This window comes from Ursus americanus, chromosome 2, assembly GCF_024610735.1.
Source record: "Ursus americanus isolate L20-20 chromosome 2, mUrsAme1.1.p, whole genome shotgun sequence".
NCBI lineage: Eukaryota > Metazoa > Chordata > Mammalia > Carnivora > Ursidae > Ursus > Ursus americanus.
In genome coordinates, this window is record NC_142128.1 from 15,100,819 (window position 1) to 15,116,554 (window position 15,736).

Consider the following 15,736-nt stretch of genomic DNA (forward strand, 5'->3'; position numbering starts at 1 on the left):
GAAAACCTGAACAGACCCATAATCAGCAAAGAAATTGAAGCAGTAATCAAAAATCTCCTAAGAAACAAGAGCCTAGGACCAGATGGCTTCCCAGGGGAATTCTACCAAATGTTTAAAGAAGAATTAATACCTATTTTTCTGAAGCTGTTTCAAAAATAGAAATGGAAGGAAAACTTCCAAACTCATTCTATGAGGCCAGCATTACCTTGACCCCAAAACCAGACAAAAACCCCATTAAAAAGGAGAATTACCGACCAATATCCCAAAATCCTCACCAAAATACTAGCCAATAGGATCCAAGAGTACATTAAAGGGATTATTCACTATGACCAAGTAAGATTTATTCCCGGGATGCAAGGTTGCTCAACATCTGCAAATCAATCAATGTGATACACTACATAAATAATAAAAAAGGACAAGAACCATATGATCCTCTCAATAGGTGCAGAAAAAGTATTTGACAAAGTACAGCATCCTATTTTGATTAAAACTCTTCACAGTGTAGGGATAGAGGGAATATACCGCAATTTCAAAAAAGCCATCTACAAAAAATGCATAGCAAATATCATTCTCAATGGGGAAAAACTGAGAGCTTTTCCCCTAAGGTCAGGAACAGGGCAGGGACGTCCACTATCACCACTGCTGTTTAACATAGTACTAGAAGTCCTAGCCTCAGCAATCAGACAACAACAACAAAAAAATAAAAGGCAGCCAATTTGGCAAAGAAGAAGTCAAATTCTCACTCTTTGCAGATGACATGATACTCTACGTGGAAAACCCAAAAGACTCTACCCCCAATATGCTAGAACTCATACAGGAATTCAGCCAAGTGGCAGGATATAAAATCAATGCACAGAAATCAGTTGCATTTTATACACTGACAATGAGACAGAAGAAAGAGAAATTAAGGAGTTGATCTCATTTACAATTGCACCCAAAACCGTAAGATATCTAATAATAAATCTAACCAGAGGCAAAGGATCTATACTCAGAAAACTATAGAATACTCATGAAAGAAATTGAGGAAGACACAAAGAAATGGAAAAACACTTCATGGTCATGGATTGGAAGAACAAATACTGTTAAAATGTCTATGCTACTACCTAGAGCAATCTACACATTCAATGCAATCCCTATCAAAATACGACGAACTTTTTTCACAGAGCTGGAACAAATAATCTTAAAATTTGTATGGAAGCAGAAAAGACCCTGACTAGCCAAAGGAATGTTGAAAAAGAAAATCAAAGCTGGTGGCATCACAGTTCCAGACTTTAAGCTGTATTACAAAGCTGTAATCATCAAGACAGTATGGTACAGGTACAAAATCAAACACATTGATCAGTGGAATAGAAAACAGAACAAAGATAGGGACCCTCAACTCTGCAGTCAACTAATCTTCAATAAAGCAGGAAAGAATATCCAATGGAAAAAAGACAGTTTCTTTAACTAAAGTGGTGTTGGGAAAATTGGACAGCCACATGTGGAAGAATGAAACTGGATCATTTTCTTACACCAAACACAAAAATAAACTCAAAATGGATGAAAGACCTAAATGTGAGACAGGAATCCATCAAAATACGGGAGAACACAGGCAGCAACCTCTTTGACCTCAGCTGCAGCAATTTCTTGCTAGACGTGTCTCCAATGGCAAGGGAAACAAAAGCAAAAATGAACTATTGGGACTTCATCAAGATAAATAGCCTTTTACAGCAAAGGAAATAGTCAACAAAACCAAAAGACAACTGACAGAATGGGAGAAGATATTTTCAGATGTCTTATCAGATAAAGGGCTAGTATCCAAAATCTAAAAAGAACTTATCAAATTCAATGCCCAAAGAACAAATAATCCAGTGAAGAAATGGGCAGAAGACATGAACAGACATTTCTCCAAAGAGGACATCCAAACGGCCAACAGACACATGAAAAAATGCTCAACATCAGTTGGCATCAGGGAACTACAAATCAAAACCACAAAGAGATGCCACCCCACACCAGTCAGAATGGCTAAAATGAACACATCAGGAAATGACAGATGTTGTCAAGGATGCAGAAAAAAGGGGAACCCTCTTACACTGCTGGTGGGAATGCAAGCTGGTGCAGCTACTCTGGAAAACAGTATGGAGGTTCCTCAAAAAGTAAAAAATAGAGCTACCCTAGGACTCAGCAATTGCACTACTGGGTATTTACCCCGAAGATGCAAATGTAGTGATCCAAAGGGGCACCTGCACCCCAATGTTTATATATAGCAGCAATGGCCACAACCGTCGAACTATGGAAGGATCCCAGGCATCCATCGACAGATGAATATGGAATATTACGCAGACATCAAAAAATGAAATCTTGCCATTTGCAATGATGTGGATGGAACTAGAGGGTATTATGCTAAGAGAAGTAAGTCAATCAGAGAAAGATAATAATCATATGATTTCACTGATATGTGGAATTTAAGAAACAAAACAGAGGACTATAGGGGAAGAGAGGAAAAAATAAAACAAGATGAAACCAGAGAGGAAGACAAACCATAAGAGACTCTTAACTCTAGGAAAAAAACTGAGGGTTGCTGGTGGGTGGGGTGGAGGGATGGGTATAACTGGGTGATGGACATTAAGGAGGGCATGTGATGTAATGAGCACTGGGTATTATATAAAACTAATGAATCACAGACCTGTACTCCTGAAACCAGTAAAACATTATATGTTAATTAATTGATTTAAATTTTAAAAATAGAAAAGGAAGGAAGGAAGGAAGGAAGGAAGGAAGGAAGGAAGGAAGGAAGGAAGGAAGGAGGGAAGGAAGGAAAAAAGAAACCACCACCACCAACAACAAAAAACTTGCTTGAAAATATACATAGGCCAGATTAGATTAAATACAATTTCAGCTACTGGCTAAGAAACCATTAAAACATAAAGACTTAGAAACGTTGAAATTTACAAAATAGAAAAAGACATACTAGGGAATTACAACAAAAAGAAGAGTAGCTATATTATTTGTAAAAAAATTAGTCTTTTTAAAGATAGGGTTGCTAAAGTTAGTGGAAATAAAGAAAACCCAGGACTATGTAAGTCAAATTTGCATTTCAGATAAACAATGAATAATTTTTAATATATTTAGAACATACGTACACTAAAGATTATGTGTTGTTTATCTGAAATACAAATTTAATCGGGTATCCTGTATTTTATCTGGCAACCCTACTGTAAGACGAAAAGCATTTTTAGTGATAGAATCTTTAGATTATGATAAAGTACTCTATTTGGCAGGAAACAGTAATGATTCTAAATCTGTAAGCTCTCAATAAAGTTGCCTCAAAATAAAGCAAACTTTGATAACTTTAGGGAGAAGTGGGCAAATCCATCACCCATCACTGCAGACAAAACACCGACCTTGCCTCTGTCTGTCAGTGGCCGCTTTCCTCGACAGTCAGAGCACCCATGTGTAGTTCCTCCCGGTTTTCACCAGACTGGCAAGCGACAAGGCCTCTGCAGGCCTAAGGATGGTAATGCCTTCTCTTTGTTGCCAGTTACTGGCACTTCATCATTTCTTGTTGATTTCTTAACCATGGCCACATTTCAATAAATCAATCCTTCAATAAAATCTTGTCAGCTAAACTCTTTCAAGTGTGCCATCTGCTTCCTGTCACTACCACAACAAAGACAATTCCGTGCAGAATTCTGTGACACTGATAATTCTCCTATAAAATGGAGAGAGTAGTAGGGTTGCACAAACTAGCATCTCGTGACTATCATAATAAAGACTGCTGTGAGCAAAAATCATCAATGGATGCTAAATCTAAGGTGTAAAGTCTAATGAAAAGCAAGATATTTGCACAACCTTTTTTAAAAAATATTTTATTTATTGGGGTACTTGGTGGCTCAGTCGGTTAAGTGTCTGCCTTTGGCTCAGGTCACGGTCCCAGGTCCTGGGATAGAGCCCCACATCAGGCTCACTGCTCAGTGGGGAGCCTGCTTTTCCCTCTGCCACTTCCCCTGCTTGTGCTCTCTCTGTCAAATAAATAAATAAAATCTTTTAAAAAAAAGAGATTTTATTTACTTACTTATTTCTCTCTCTCTCTCTCTCCCTCATGCAAGCAGGAGAGGGGCAGAGGGAGAGAGAGAATATCAAGCAGACGCCACGCTGAGGGCAGAGACGGATGCAGGGCTCGATCCCAGGACCTTGAGATCATGACCCCAGTGGAAATGAAGCCTAAGACACTTAACCGACTGAGTCACTCAGGCACCCTGATATCTGTACCGTCTTAAAGTGCAAAGTTACTTTGAATGAAAGGGAGAAAATAATAAATACGGAGTGGAGACACTGGAAAAACACCTTTTTAAACAGAAAAATTAACATCACCAAGGAGGAACAGATGGATATCGTGTGCCTCCAGATGTGATTCCTTAAGAATGAAACAATACCATATATCGAGTATCCTGCTGGGAATGCGCCATCTGATTTAACCATAAGGCAACATCAAACAAACCCACAATGAGGAGCACTGTATAAAATAACTTGCCCAAATTCTTCAAAAATGTCAATGTCTTGACAGACAGAACAACATATGAGGAAATGTTAAAGATTAAAGGAAACGGAAACAACATGAAACTAAATACAATATGTTATCTGAGACTGAAACCTGTACTGGTGGGGGAAGAATCTAGAGAGTACATTATTGAGACAACTGACAACACTGAAATACAGACTATAAATTAGATAAAAGCATTCTGTCAATGTGAAGTTATCTGAATTTGATAAACTGCACTGATAATATTCTCATTTTTAAGAAATATTAAAAGCAAAGGGGCATGATGTATACAACCAATTCTCAAATTATAAATGATTAAGTAACAAATAAAATATAGTGTATATATGGGTGTTAGTGTAAAATGAGAGAATGGTAAGACAAAAGTAAACCTGGTAAATATATATTTTATACACAAACAGAGAGAGAGGGAGAGAAGAAGGGCGGGGGGAGTTGGTGAAGGACATACTTATGGCCAAAAGTTAAAGATTAGTGAATCTGAGAAAACACAGGAGTCCTCTGTGTTACTCTTGCAACTTTTCTCCAGGTTTTAAATTATTTTACAATAAAAGGTGCTTGTGGATATTGCTCCATTATGATTCTTTGTTTCACTTGAAAATATGATGAAAGATATAGATTCTATTTCCAGGAAAATAAACTTGCATCAACACACGTAAGTTTGTACTATTTCAGGGAATTCAAAGACACAATAAAGTAAATGTAGGTTAAGAACCGCTGCTCCATTTTTTCCCCAAACATCCAGTATTGCAAAAGATTAATTCTGCCACCAGTGTCATTTTCATTTTTTGGTAGGTAACCCATTGTTTTCTGCTTCATTATATGCAGGTTTTTCCCCCCAGGATCTTTGAAATTTTTTAAATACCACCAAAATATAGTACAGACATTTTTTCCCCCATATGTTCTTTAGAAAATAGTAAGCCCTTTTTATTCTTTTTTGTGTGTGTGTTGTTAATTCCAGTTTTATTAGATTGATACTTTGCCTTTTTTATTCTTTTGAGTTATTTATTTATTTTTAATTTATTTTTTTATTATTCCTCCCCCTTTTTTAAATGTTTTTTAATTATATTATGTTAGTCACCATACAGTACATCCTTGGTTTTTGATGTAAAGTTCGATGATTCATTAGTTGCGTCTAACACCCAGTGCACCATGCAATACGTGCCCTCCCTACTACCCATCAGCAGTCTATCCCATTCCCCCACCCCCCTCCCCTCTGAAGCCCTCAGTTTGTTTCTCAGAGTCCATAGTCTCTCATGCTTCATTCCCCCTTCTGATTACCCCCCCTTTCTTTATCCCTTTCTTCCCCTACCGATCTTCCTAGTTCTTATGTTCCATAGATGAGAGAAACCATACGATAATTGTCTTTCTCTGCTTGACTTATTTCTCTCAGCATTATCTCCTCCAGTGCCGTCCATGTTGCAGCAAATGTTGAGAACTCGTTCTTTCTGATAGCTGAGTAATATTCCATTGTATCTATGGACCACAACTTCTTTATTTAGTCATCTGTTGAAGGGCATCTTGGCTCCTTCCACGATTTAGCTATTGTGGACAATGCTGCTATGAACATTGGGGTGCATACGGCCCTTCTCTTCATTACGTCTGTATCTTTGGGGTAAATACCCAGTAGTGCAATGGCTGGATCATAGGGTAGCTCAATTTTTAACTTTTTAAGGGACCTCCACACTGTTTTCCAGAGTGGCTGTACCAATTTGCATTCCACCAACAATGTAGGAGGGATCCCCTTTCTCCACATCCTCTCCAGCAATTGTTTCTTGCCTTGTCAATTTTTGCCATTCTAACTGGTGTAAGGTGGTATCTTAGTGTGGTTTTGATTTGAATTTCCCTGATGGCTAATGATTTTGAACATTTTTTCATGTGTCTGTTAGCCATTTGCACGTCATCATTGGAAAAGTATCTGTTCATATCTTCTGCCCATTTTTTGATTTGTTTATTTGTTTCTCGCGTATTGAGTTTGAGAAGTTCTTTGTAGATCTTGGATACCAGTCTTTTATCTGTAGTATCATTTGCAAATATCTTCTCCCATTCTGTGGACTGCCTCTTAGTTTTTTTGACTGTTTCCTTGGCTGTGCAGAAGCTTTTTATCTTGATGAAGTCCCACAAGTTCATTTTATCTTGTTTCTCTTCAGGTCATTTTCAGCCTTAGGAACTTTCCTACAATGTCAATTTGATTAATGCTTCTGTTCTATTTCTTCTGATTTTTTCCTTTAGAGATTTCTATTATTCATTGGTTAAATTTTTCTCTCTTGTGTATGGATACTTTCCTTTTACCTATCATTTTCATCGCTGTGCTTTCACTGTGCATTCTAGAAAAGCACTCCAAGTGCGCTATGTCATTCATCTGATTTTTTTGTAGCATCAATTCTACCCTTTATCACATGCTCCTTAAACTCCAGAAATGCTGTTTACCTGGAGCTGTGACCTGACAGTGGATACAGAAAGACAGAGTAACTATAGAAAGAGGGGAGATGATAGGGTTAGGATGTTTAGCAGACCAGCTAATAACTCTAACTTCCTGATTTTCTAGTCAGGGCAACCCTTCCAATCTGGAGTTGGAAATGGATAGTAAAGGTGAGTCCAAGCCTTATTATGGCTTCTTTGTGTCCACTGGTAAACTTGGGTTTAAGAAAGTGACATGAATGTGGTCTCAATGTAATCAATGATAAACTTATTAGAAAACTTGCCCATTCTTTAGCATAAAGCTTTTTCGTATCTTTGTTTTACAGTGATGTTTCTCTTTATTAAAATATCTTTATGGAATTTTTTAAAAAGATTTTATTTATTTATTTTGTGAGAGAGAGAAAGAGAAAGAGATCGTGTGTGCAAGTGTGGGGCAGGGGCAGAGGGAAACAGAGAATCTCAAGCAGACTCCACACTGAGCGTGGAGCCCAATGCAGGGCTCAATCCTATGACCTGAGCCAAAATCAAGAGTTGGACCCTTAACTGACTGAGTCACCGAGGCTCCCCTTTATGGAACTTTTTCATTTCATTTCATTTCATTTCATTTATGGAATTTTTAAAAGGTAATTGGAAAAAGCTATTTCAGACACTGGTAATCTGATACTAAGTTAACCTAGAAATATCTTCTCCCTTATTTTCCCTTGAATAAGAGCATGGGGTGTAAAATTACTTCTGATTATTCTGGTTTATTATATTCCCATTATAGACATGAATTTTCTAAGAGTTGGGTATTATTGTTTAGTATATTATATCTAAATGTTTAGGATAGGTGAGAATTGATTTCTCTCTTTAGAATTCTAAGGGAAACTGTAAATAGCTACCCAACCAAACCTCTTAGCTTCTTCAAGTGTTCTCTCTTCTTCAAAAGATGGTCTCACTAATGAAAGCAGAAAGAGAAAGATAAGAGGAACTATGGAACCTGCTTCTTTTTAGAGACTAGATTCCCCATAGGCCTTCAGATAGGATCACATCTGAAGGCAACTGTTGTTAAAGATAATTTAAATGTATTAAATCAGGAATGACACAAGTAAGGAATATGTGGCTTGTACACATAACGAAGGGGTTCCTTTGACATTTGATTAGGTAAGTAAAAGACGAAGAAGAAGACTCGCTTTACGCAAATACAAATACATGAAATTCATTACCCCCAAAAGCATTTCTGGCAGAAAACACAAGTTATCGAGACACATTTGTGAATGACTGTGCCAGAATGGTGACAGAGAAGATGAAACAAAGACTTGACTCAGAATGATGAGTCAAAGGGCACAATCTGGTGGATATTCCCTTGGGGTAGTCTTGGATTTTGAGAATGACCCAGTGGACAAATTCCTGAGTTTCTAAAACCGGTTTTTACGCTTTTAAAACACAGTAGAAAATTTTCTGTCATCTTATCATTACCTTATTATTTCTATGTCATATCTTTTCTAATTACCCACATCTTCCTGTATACAAACCCAGTCTTTGCTTCTTCTGAAGCAACTAGGTGTTATGCCTAGAGCAATTTTTTAGTAATTACCTGTTTAATAATTTAAGTCTTAAAATGATATATCTAAGTACAGACTGAGGTATTCTGAGAGATGGTAAAATGTACTACTCTGAACCTCCTCATATATTCTTCATAAAATGCCCAAAGGAAACAATTCTGCCTGTTTTCAAAATCAAGGCAAAATACTTGGGGGGAAAAAACCTGGAAGAAGGAATTGAATTTAATTCTACAGTTGTTGCTTTGAAGGTCTATGAAAATTTTAAGAGAATGTAAGTATTCCCTTAACTAAAACAGCCAAAATTTGAGTACAAGAAATCAAGGATATGAGGAATAGCTGAAGATTTATCATCCTTCAAATTCACCAAGAACAGTATTAGTTGGAAGATTCCTACTATGGCCCACAAGCCCAATTAAAGTCAAGGAGTCCAAGGGGGGATTTTTCCTGGATGTGAACGACGATGTCTCACATAACTGTGGCAAGAGCAGAGTTGAAGATGATATTCACAGACAACCAGGACTTCAAACAGTGCCAGACTCTTTCTTGGACTCGCTCTGCTTGCCTCACTGGGTTGGCTTTGTTTCCTCCACACACTCAGGAATAGGACTCCACTAGCAGTTAAGATACAATTACAGAATAATTGGTTAAAAGTAGTTCAAATACATATGGTCAGTCCTGAGCTAGGCTCAGGAGCTCAGAAATCAAGGGTCCCAGGCTCCTTCTTTGTCTTCCTTCTATCATTTTCAGAGTATCAGTGGTATCTTCTCTTACGATCTCAAGGTGGCTACAGCAGAGCCACACGCGAAGTTCTTCCACAGCAGTGTTCAAAAGCAGGAAGGGAAAGAGAAGCTCTCTTCATACAATTCTTTATTTTCTCAGAAAGTTAAATGTCTCCCAGAAAACCCTAGCAGACATCTCCTTATATAGCACTGCCTAGATAAAAACTGGCCACATGCTTATCCCACCTGTGAGAAAGTTTAGAAAAATTAATACCAGGAATTTTTAGTTTATTTTTTAAGAGATAGTTCCTACTAACAGGAAAAGATGGAACAGGCAATCAACAATATCTAACACTTCTACCAATACTTCCTATGCCTTATATCAAGTTCCTTCTTGCTTGCTACGGTGGGTTCTGCAGCCTGCTGAAGAACCCTTCTGATACCTGCTTTTCCATTTGACTACTTGCTCTTTATTAGTGCTGTCTATTCAGGTTTTCAAAAGCATATTCTATTCATACTTTGATCTGCTTTTCAGCTCTCTTCAGGTTTAGTAACCAGGTCTTTAAACTGTTTCCTGGCTTGACTCATGTGCCCTGAGGACGCTGCTCCTCCCATCTGCTCAGTGGCTCATAGACGCTTCAAGTATAGATGAGCTAGCCCATCCCATCCCTACTCTAGATTCCTGCTCAGTTTAGTGAACAATTCCATCAAGCTTCTGCCTACCATGGAATAAATTCGGAAAATAAGTTCTATTTTGTCACTGAGTTTGAAGTCCTTGTGAGCATGTAGGTGGAGACATACAAAAGGCAGTTGGAAATTAGGAACCTGGGGCTTAGGAGAGAAACCCGAGGGAGGGGGGTGGGGGAATGGGATAGGCTGGTGATGGGTATTAAGGAGGGCACGTATTGCATGGTGCACTGGGTGTTATACGCAAGTAATGAATCATGGAACTTTACATCAAAAACTAGGGATGTACTGTATGGTGACTAACATAATACATAAAAAAAAAAAAAAAGAAACCCACTGGGAGATACAGATTTATGATCATCAGCAAATAGGCTGTAATCAAAGCCACATGAGTGGATGAGCTTGATCAAGGAGACTAGAAAACAGAAGTCCTTAACTGAGAGGCTTCAGGGACATCTATGAATTCCCTGAAATTGTGGGTAAAATTCTGTGCATCTCTGTGTCTGTATTTCTAAGGTAGGGATCCATATATTTCATCAGATTCTCAATTAGATTTGTAAATCTAAAAAGATTAAAAACCTATGGGAGAGTGGAAGGCTAAGGCTGCAACCGAGCGGGCACTATCTACTTAAATGTGCCACAATTTGGGGATTAGAGACTATGATGGGAAAGAGTAAGGAATATGTTAGCATTTAATTTCCAATTTACCATCTGAGTCACAGCAACCATCAAGCACATGATTTTCTATTCAAAATTGGGCAATATGTCCCCAAAATAGTTGACTCAGACACCAATACTTCTAGACTACCCAGAATTATATGAAAACCAGCACTTTTAGGCCTGGAGCTTTGGATTCTAGATTCCCAGTCAAAATGTGAATTTCTTCCCACTCCCATCCCATAAATAAAGGGAATAATCTCCCTAGCCACCTTCTTTCTCTGGACCCATTCTCAGATCACACTTGACAGTCAAACATCACTTTTTAAATGTTACTTTATGAAACTTCACGATCACCAATGCTGGGTATATTAGCATCTGAGTTTTTGCAAGCAAAGAAGCTTTGAAAAAACATACGAGTTGGATTACAAGAAGGGCTATGAAACCCAACCCCACAAAACAAGAATGTCAGCTTGTATGTATTATTATGAAGTGCTAAAAAATGCAATTATAGTTCACACTTTATCTTTTTTTCCCTCAAAATTATTTGTGACTTCAGAAAGAGAGATGGGAGAAAAGGGCTTTTTCCCCCCAGTGTGCATTCTGAAACCCTCTAAAAAGCCACAAGTGTGTATGAAACAAATTCTCTAGTCACATGGATTCAAACCACAGCATTCTTCCCAACCTACCACTCAAGCAGGCCAAGAATAATCTAGCCAGTCAACTTGCATGTAGGAAAACTACTACTGCCTGGAAAACCTTGAAATATCATTTGTACAGGTTTCCGGTTTATAAAAAACATTTCACTACTGTACAAAGGAGAAAGCTATGAATTACCAATTACCAAGAGATTATCAAGGACTATGATAAAGGATGTTAGACTGATGTGTACTTCATCTTTAGCAGAATGTAAACTTTTTTAAAAACTTCAGAGATGGTTCATAAAAGAATATATGCATATAGGTAATAACTGTGAAATGTTCAATTATATTAATCAATGAAACCTATTAAAATTAGCAAAAATAAAAAATAAAATGACCTATTATACAGATAGTTCCAATGATTAAAAAGAAATTATCAACATATATCAAGCAACTTAAAAAGTTTCAGATACTTGGACCTGGTTTAATTCTACTTTCATTAGTCTGAACTAAAAAAAAGAAACTAAAATGTATCTTGTGCAAAGATGTTCATTGTAGTGTAATCTGTCGAACACAAAACTGTAAGCAACAAAAGGAAAATGATAAAATGAATTATAGAACATATACTAGGGAAATATATTTTACTTGTTCATTCATTTACTGACCTGCTGTGTTTCAGAAAGGACTTGAGGTGGCTCATAATATATTATGTAACCATGAAAAATCATGTTTAAAAAGCAGCATGCTGGGGGGGCACCAGGGTGGCTCAGTTAAGTGTCTGCCTTCAGCTTGGGTCATGATCCCAGGGTCCTGGGATCGAGTCCTGCACTGGGCTTCCTGCTCAGTGGGGAATCTGCTTCTCCATCTGCCTCTCTCTCTCTGTCAAATAAATAATATCAAAAAAAAAAAAAAAAAAGCAACACGCTTGTGACTATTACAAGGAAAGGACTGGATACAAAATTGTGTGTGTGAGCAAAAGTAAGATTATAAAACAATGCAATCTTACCTTTGTTTAACGATATACAGAGAAGGAAGGGAAATCCACTGAAATATTAAAATGGTATGTGTATGGTTGGTAACAGAGGTCAATTTTCTTCTATCTTTTTAATTTTGTAAGTTATATATACCAAGCTTATTTTTTTTTTTAAAGATTTTATTTATTTATTTGACAGAGATAGAGACAGCCAGTGAGAGAGGGAACACAAGCAGGGGGAGTGGGAAAGGAAGAAGCAGGCTCATAGTGGAGGAGCCTGATGTGGGGCTCGATCCCATAATGCCAGGATCACGCCCTGAGCCGAAGGCAGACGCTTAACCGCTGTGCCACCCAGGCACCCCCAAGCTTATATTTTTATAATAAAATGTCTGTATATATGAAATTGTAAAGAGAATAAAGGTTATTTAAAAAACAAAAAAACTAGCTATATAAATGATGGTTTAGAAGAAGTTAGCTCTTCCTATATATAGCCACTAATGAACTGAAAAAGGGAAATTAAAGTACATAATACCTAAGAGAAAAAAATCCACATGGAAATAACCTCATGAAACATAAATGTGTTTGTCAATTAAAGCTATCAAAATAAAGACAGAATAAAGAGATGATATAAGGTTGTAGGGAGAGAAGGACACTAACATAAGCAAGAGAATACCTGAGAAAAGCAAGGAATTTTAATGCTAACATAGTTGTGTTGTTTAAACTGCAGTTTTAGAAAAGAATGCGTGTAGAGACAGAGGGTAGAATTGTGGTTGCTAGGGGCTGGAAGGAGGGGAAAGGATAATGAGTATGTAGTCTCAGTTTAGAAAGACGAAAAAGTTTTGGAGTTGGATGGTGGTGGAAGTTCACGACAAGTGAATGTACTTAATACCACTGAACTCTATACTTATAAATTGTAAAAATGCTAAATTTAATGTTATGTATATTTTACAATAATAAAAAAAGAAAATTCTGATTTGAAATAAATTATACAACAAAGGTACATATTCAGATTGGCTCTTTGAGTTTTTAGCTTCTCTGAAACAACATTTTATAAAGATGTGAGCATAATTTATTTTTTAAAAAGCTGTAATTACACTTTCATAGCAACTTTCAATCAAAAGGTAACTTATTACACCTGTTTAATAATTCTTATGATGTAGCCTACGTTCAGTTTTCAAGTATCAAGAAATCATGCCCTATTTAAACAAAGGTTTAAAAGTAAAGTAGCTATTAGCTTCTAAAGGAAAAAAAAAAAAAAACCCTAGAAGTGAGGTCATTAATAATTCTGGTTTTTCCAGCAAATTTGTGGTAATCAGCTATGAGAATAAATCTCCCCAACAATAAGCACCATTTCTAGAAATTGGACAAAGGACATTTAAGAATTGTCCCCATAATTCCTGGAAGAGTCACAGTTACCCTTAAAATGCAGTGGAAGTGTTCTCATGATAAAGCATTCTACAAACAGACTTTTTCAAACTTAAATTTCTGATCATAAAAAACAAGAAGCAAAATAAGAAAAAACTTCAGGACCCAAATTCCATATCCAGTTTTCTCAATTCACTTTAAAAATCTCACTTACCCTTCTAGTGTTTTCAAGGATTTTGGGATCAGGTTTTCCATAGTTAGGTGGATTGGCATATGGGTCATATCCAAGTTTGGCAAGCATGGGTGCGATCACTGCCATGTCTTGTAAAACATCTGGGGGTATCTTCCCAACCCACTTTGATAGTGCTCCCACATTGACTGGCTTGATGACTTGGTCTGTAGATCTTTCCACTCTGAAAACAATATAATATGAGTATGAATAAGGATTTATTTAGAATACCAAAAAATAATAATGTTAAAAGACCAATGGAAATTATTTTTCATAACTTTAAAACCTGTAAGTGTCTGGATTATAAATCTATTGAGAGAGGGGACACTAATCAGACTTAACACTATTTACCAGACTCTTTTTCTCAATGTCCTAAATTTGACAGCTATTATTGGGAACTTCATGTTTCTAGAAACAGGAAAAATGGTCAGCTGAAAACATCTGCACAAAACGGGTTAACAATTTAATTACAACACCCACACACACACACAAAAAAAACAAAGCTAATACTGCTTAGGAAAACAGCCAATCAACTTACTTGAAAGGCATCACAATTAAACAAATAAATAAATAAGATGGACTGATGAATGACTAGAGGGACAAACAGATGGACAGATGTGTGATAAAGCAAATACAGCAATACATTAATTAGAGCTAGCAGGCATAATTCTTTCAATTCTTTGTATGTTTGAAATTTTTCATAATACAATATTAGGGGGAAAATAGCCAACCATAACCCACTAAGAATGCAAAATATTCATTTGTTCTGTTTTTTTGTTGACTTCCTGAAGAATCCTTTTTTCTAAAGAAGGAAAATTAGTGCTATTTATGATTTTCAGTATTATAGAATAAATGTATTCTATCTCTTGATGTAGAAGTTTACTTTATACTCACTATAGTTGACTAAAACTCATAATCTTAGGATAAAATAAATAAATATAAATAAAATAAACATAAAATGACACCTAGATTTAAATTGGATGTGAATTAGCAGATTTTGGTCAAATGATTGCAAAACAAAAGTGCTTAATAAAACTTAAGAGTTTTATATCATAATGCATAAGAAGTCATTCAAATTAGTATTCCAATAAAAGGTAAAACCCCTTTTTTAAAAGTATATGACCTTTCCCTGCAGATAATCATTATATGATGATGAATCCCTCAAAGGGACTCTACTCCCAAACAAAAGACAAGAGAAAATAAAATGATTATTCCCTGGGATTCTGTGAAACCACTAGCTCCAGGTTTCCTTCCTGTCTCAATGGTCACATTTTCCCCCCTCTTAAAAATTTCTCCAGGACACCCAAAGCAATCTATACATTCAATGCAATCCCTATCAAAATACGACCAACTTTTTTCACAGAGCTGGAACAAATAATCTTAAAATTTGTATGGAAGCAGAAAAGACCCTGACTAGCCAAAGGAATGTTGAAAAAGAAAATCAAAGCTGGTGACATCACAGTTCCAGACTTTAAGCTGTATTACAAAGCTGTAATCATCAAGACAGTATGGTACAGGTACAAAAACAAACACATTGATCAGTGGAATAGAAAACAGAACAAAGATAGGGACCCTCAACTCTGCAGTCAACTAATCTTCAATAAAGCAGGAAAGAATATCCAATGGAAAAAAGACAGTTTCTTTAACTAAAGTGGTGTTGGGAAAATTGGACAGCCACATGTGGAAGAATGAAACTGGATCATTTTCTTACACCAAACACAAAAATAAACTCAAAATGGATGAAAGACCTAAATGTGAGACAGGAATCCATCAAAATACGGGAGAACACAGGCAGCAACCTCTTTGACCTCAGCCACAGCAATTTCTTGCTAGACATGTCTCCAATGGCAAGGGAAACAAAAGCAAAAATGAACTATTGGTACTTCATCAAGATAAATAGCCTTTTACAGCAAAGGAAATAGTCAACAAAACCAAAAGACAACTGACAGAATGGGAGAAGATA

At 36.6% G+C, this 15,736-nt stretch overlaps 1 protein-coding gene across 2 annotated transcripts in view; it reads right to left on the bottom strand.

Moving 5' to 3' along the window:
• TPST1 (tyrosylprotein sulfotransferase 1) overlaps positions 1 to 15,736 on the bottom strand; it is a 165,704-nt gene that overhangs the window by 42,649 nt on the left and 107,319 nt on the right. For both annotated transcript variants that reach the window (XM_045786125.2, XM_045786121.2), the window contains exon 3: positions 13,759 to 13,957. In XM_045786125.2, the coding sequence (XP_045642081.1) occupies positions 13,759 to 13,957 (199 nt within the window). The remainder of the gene's footprint in view (positions 1 to 13,758; positions 13,958 to 15,736) is intronic.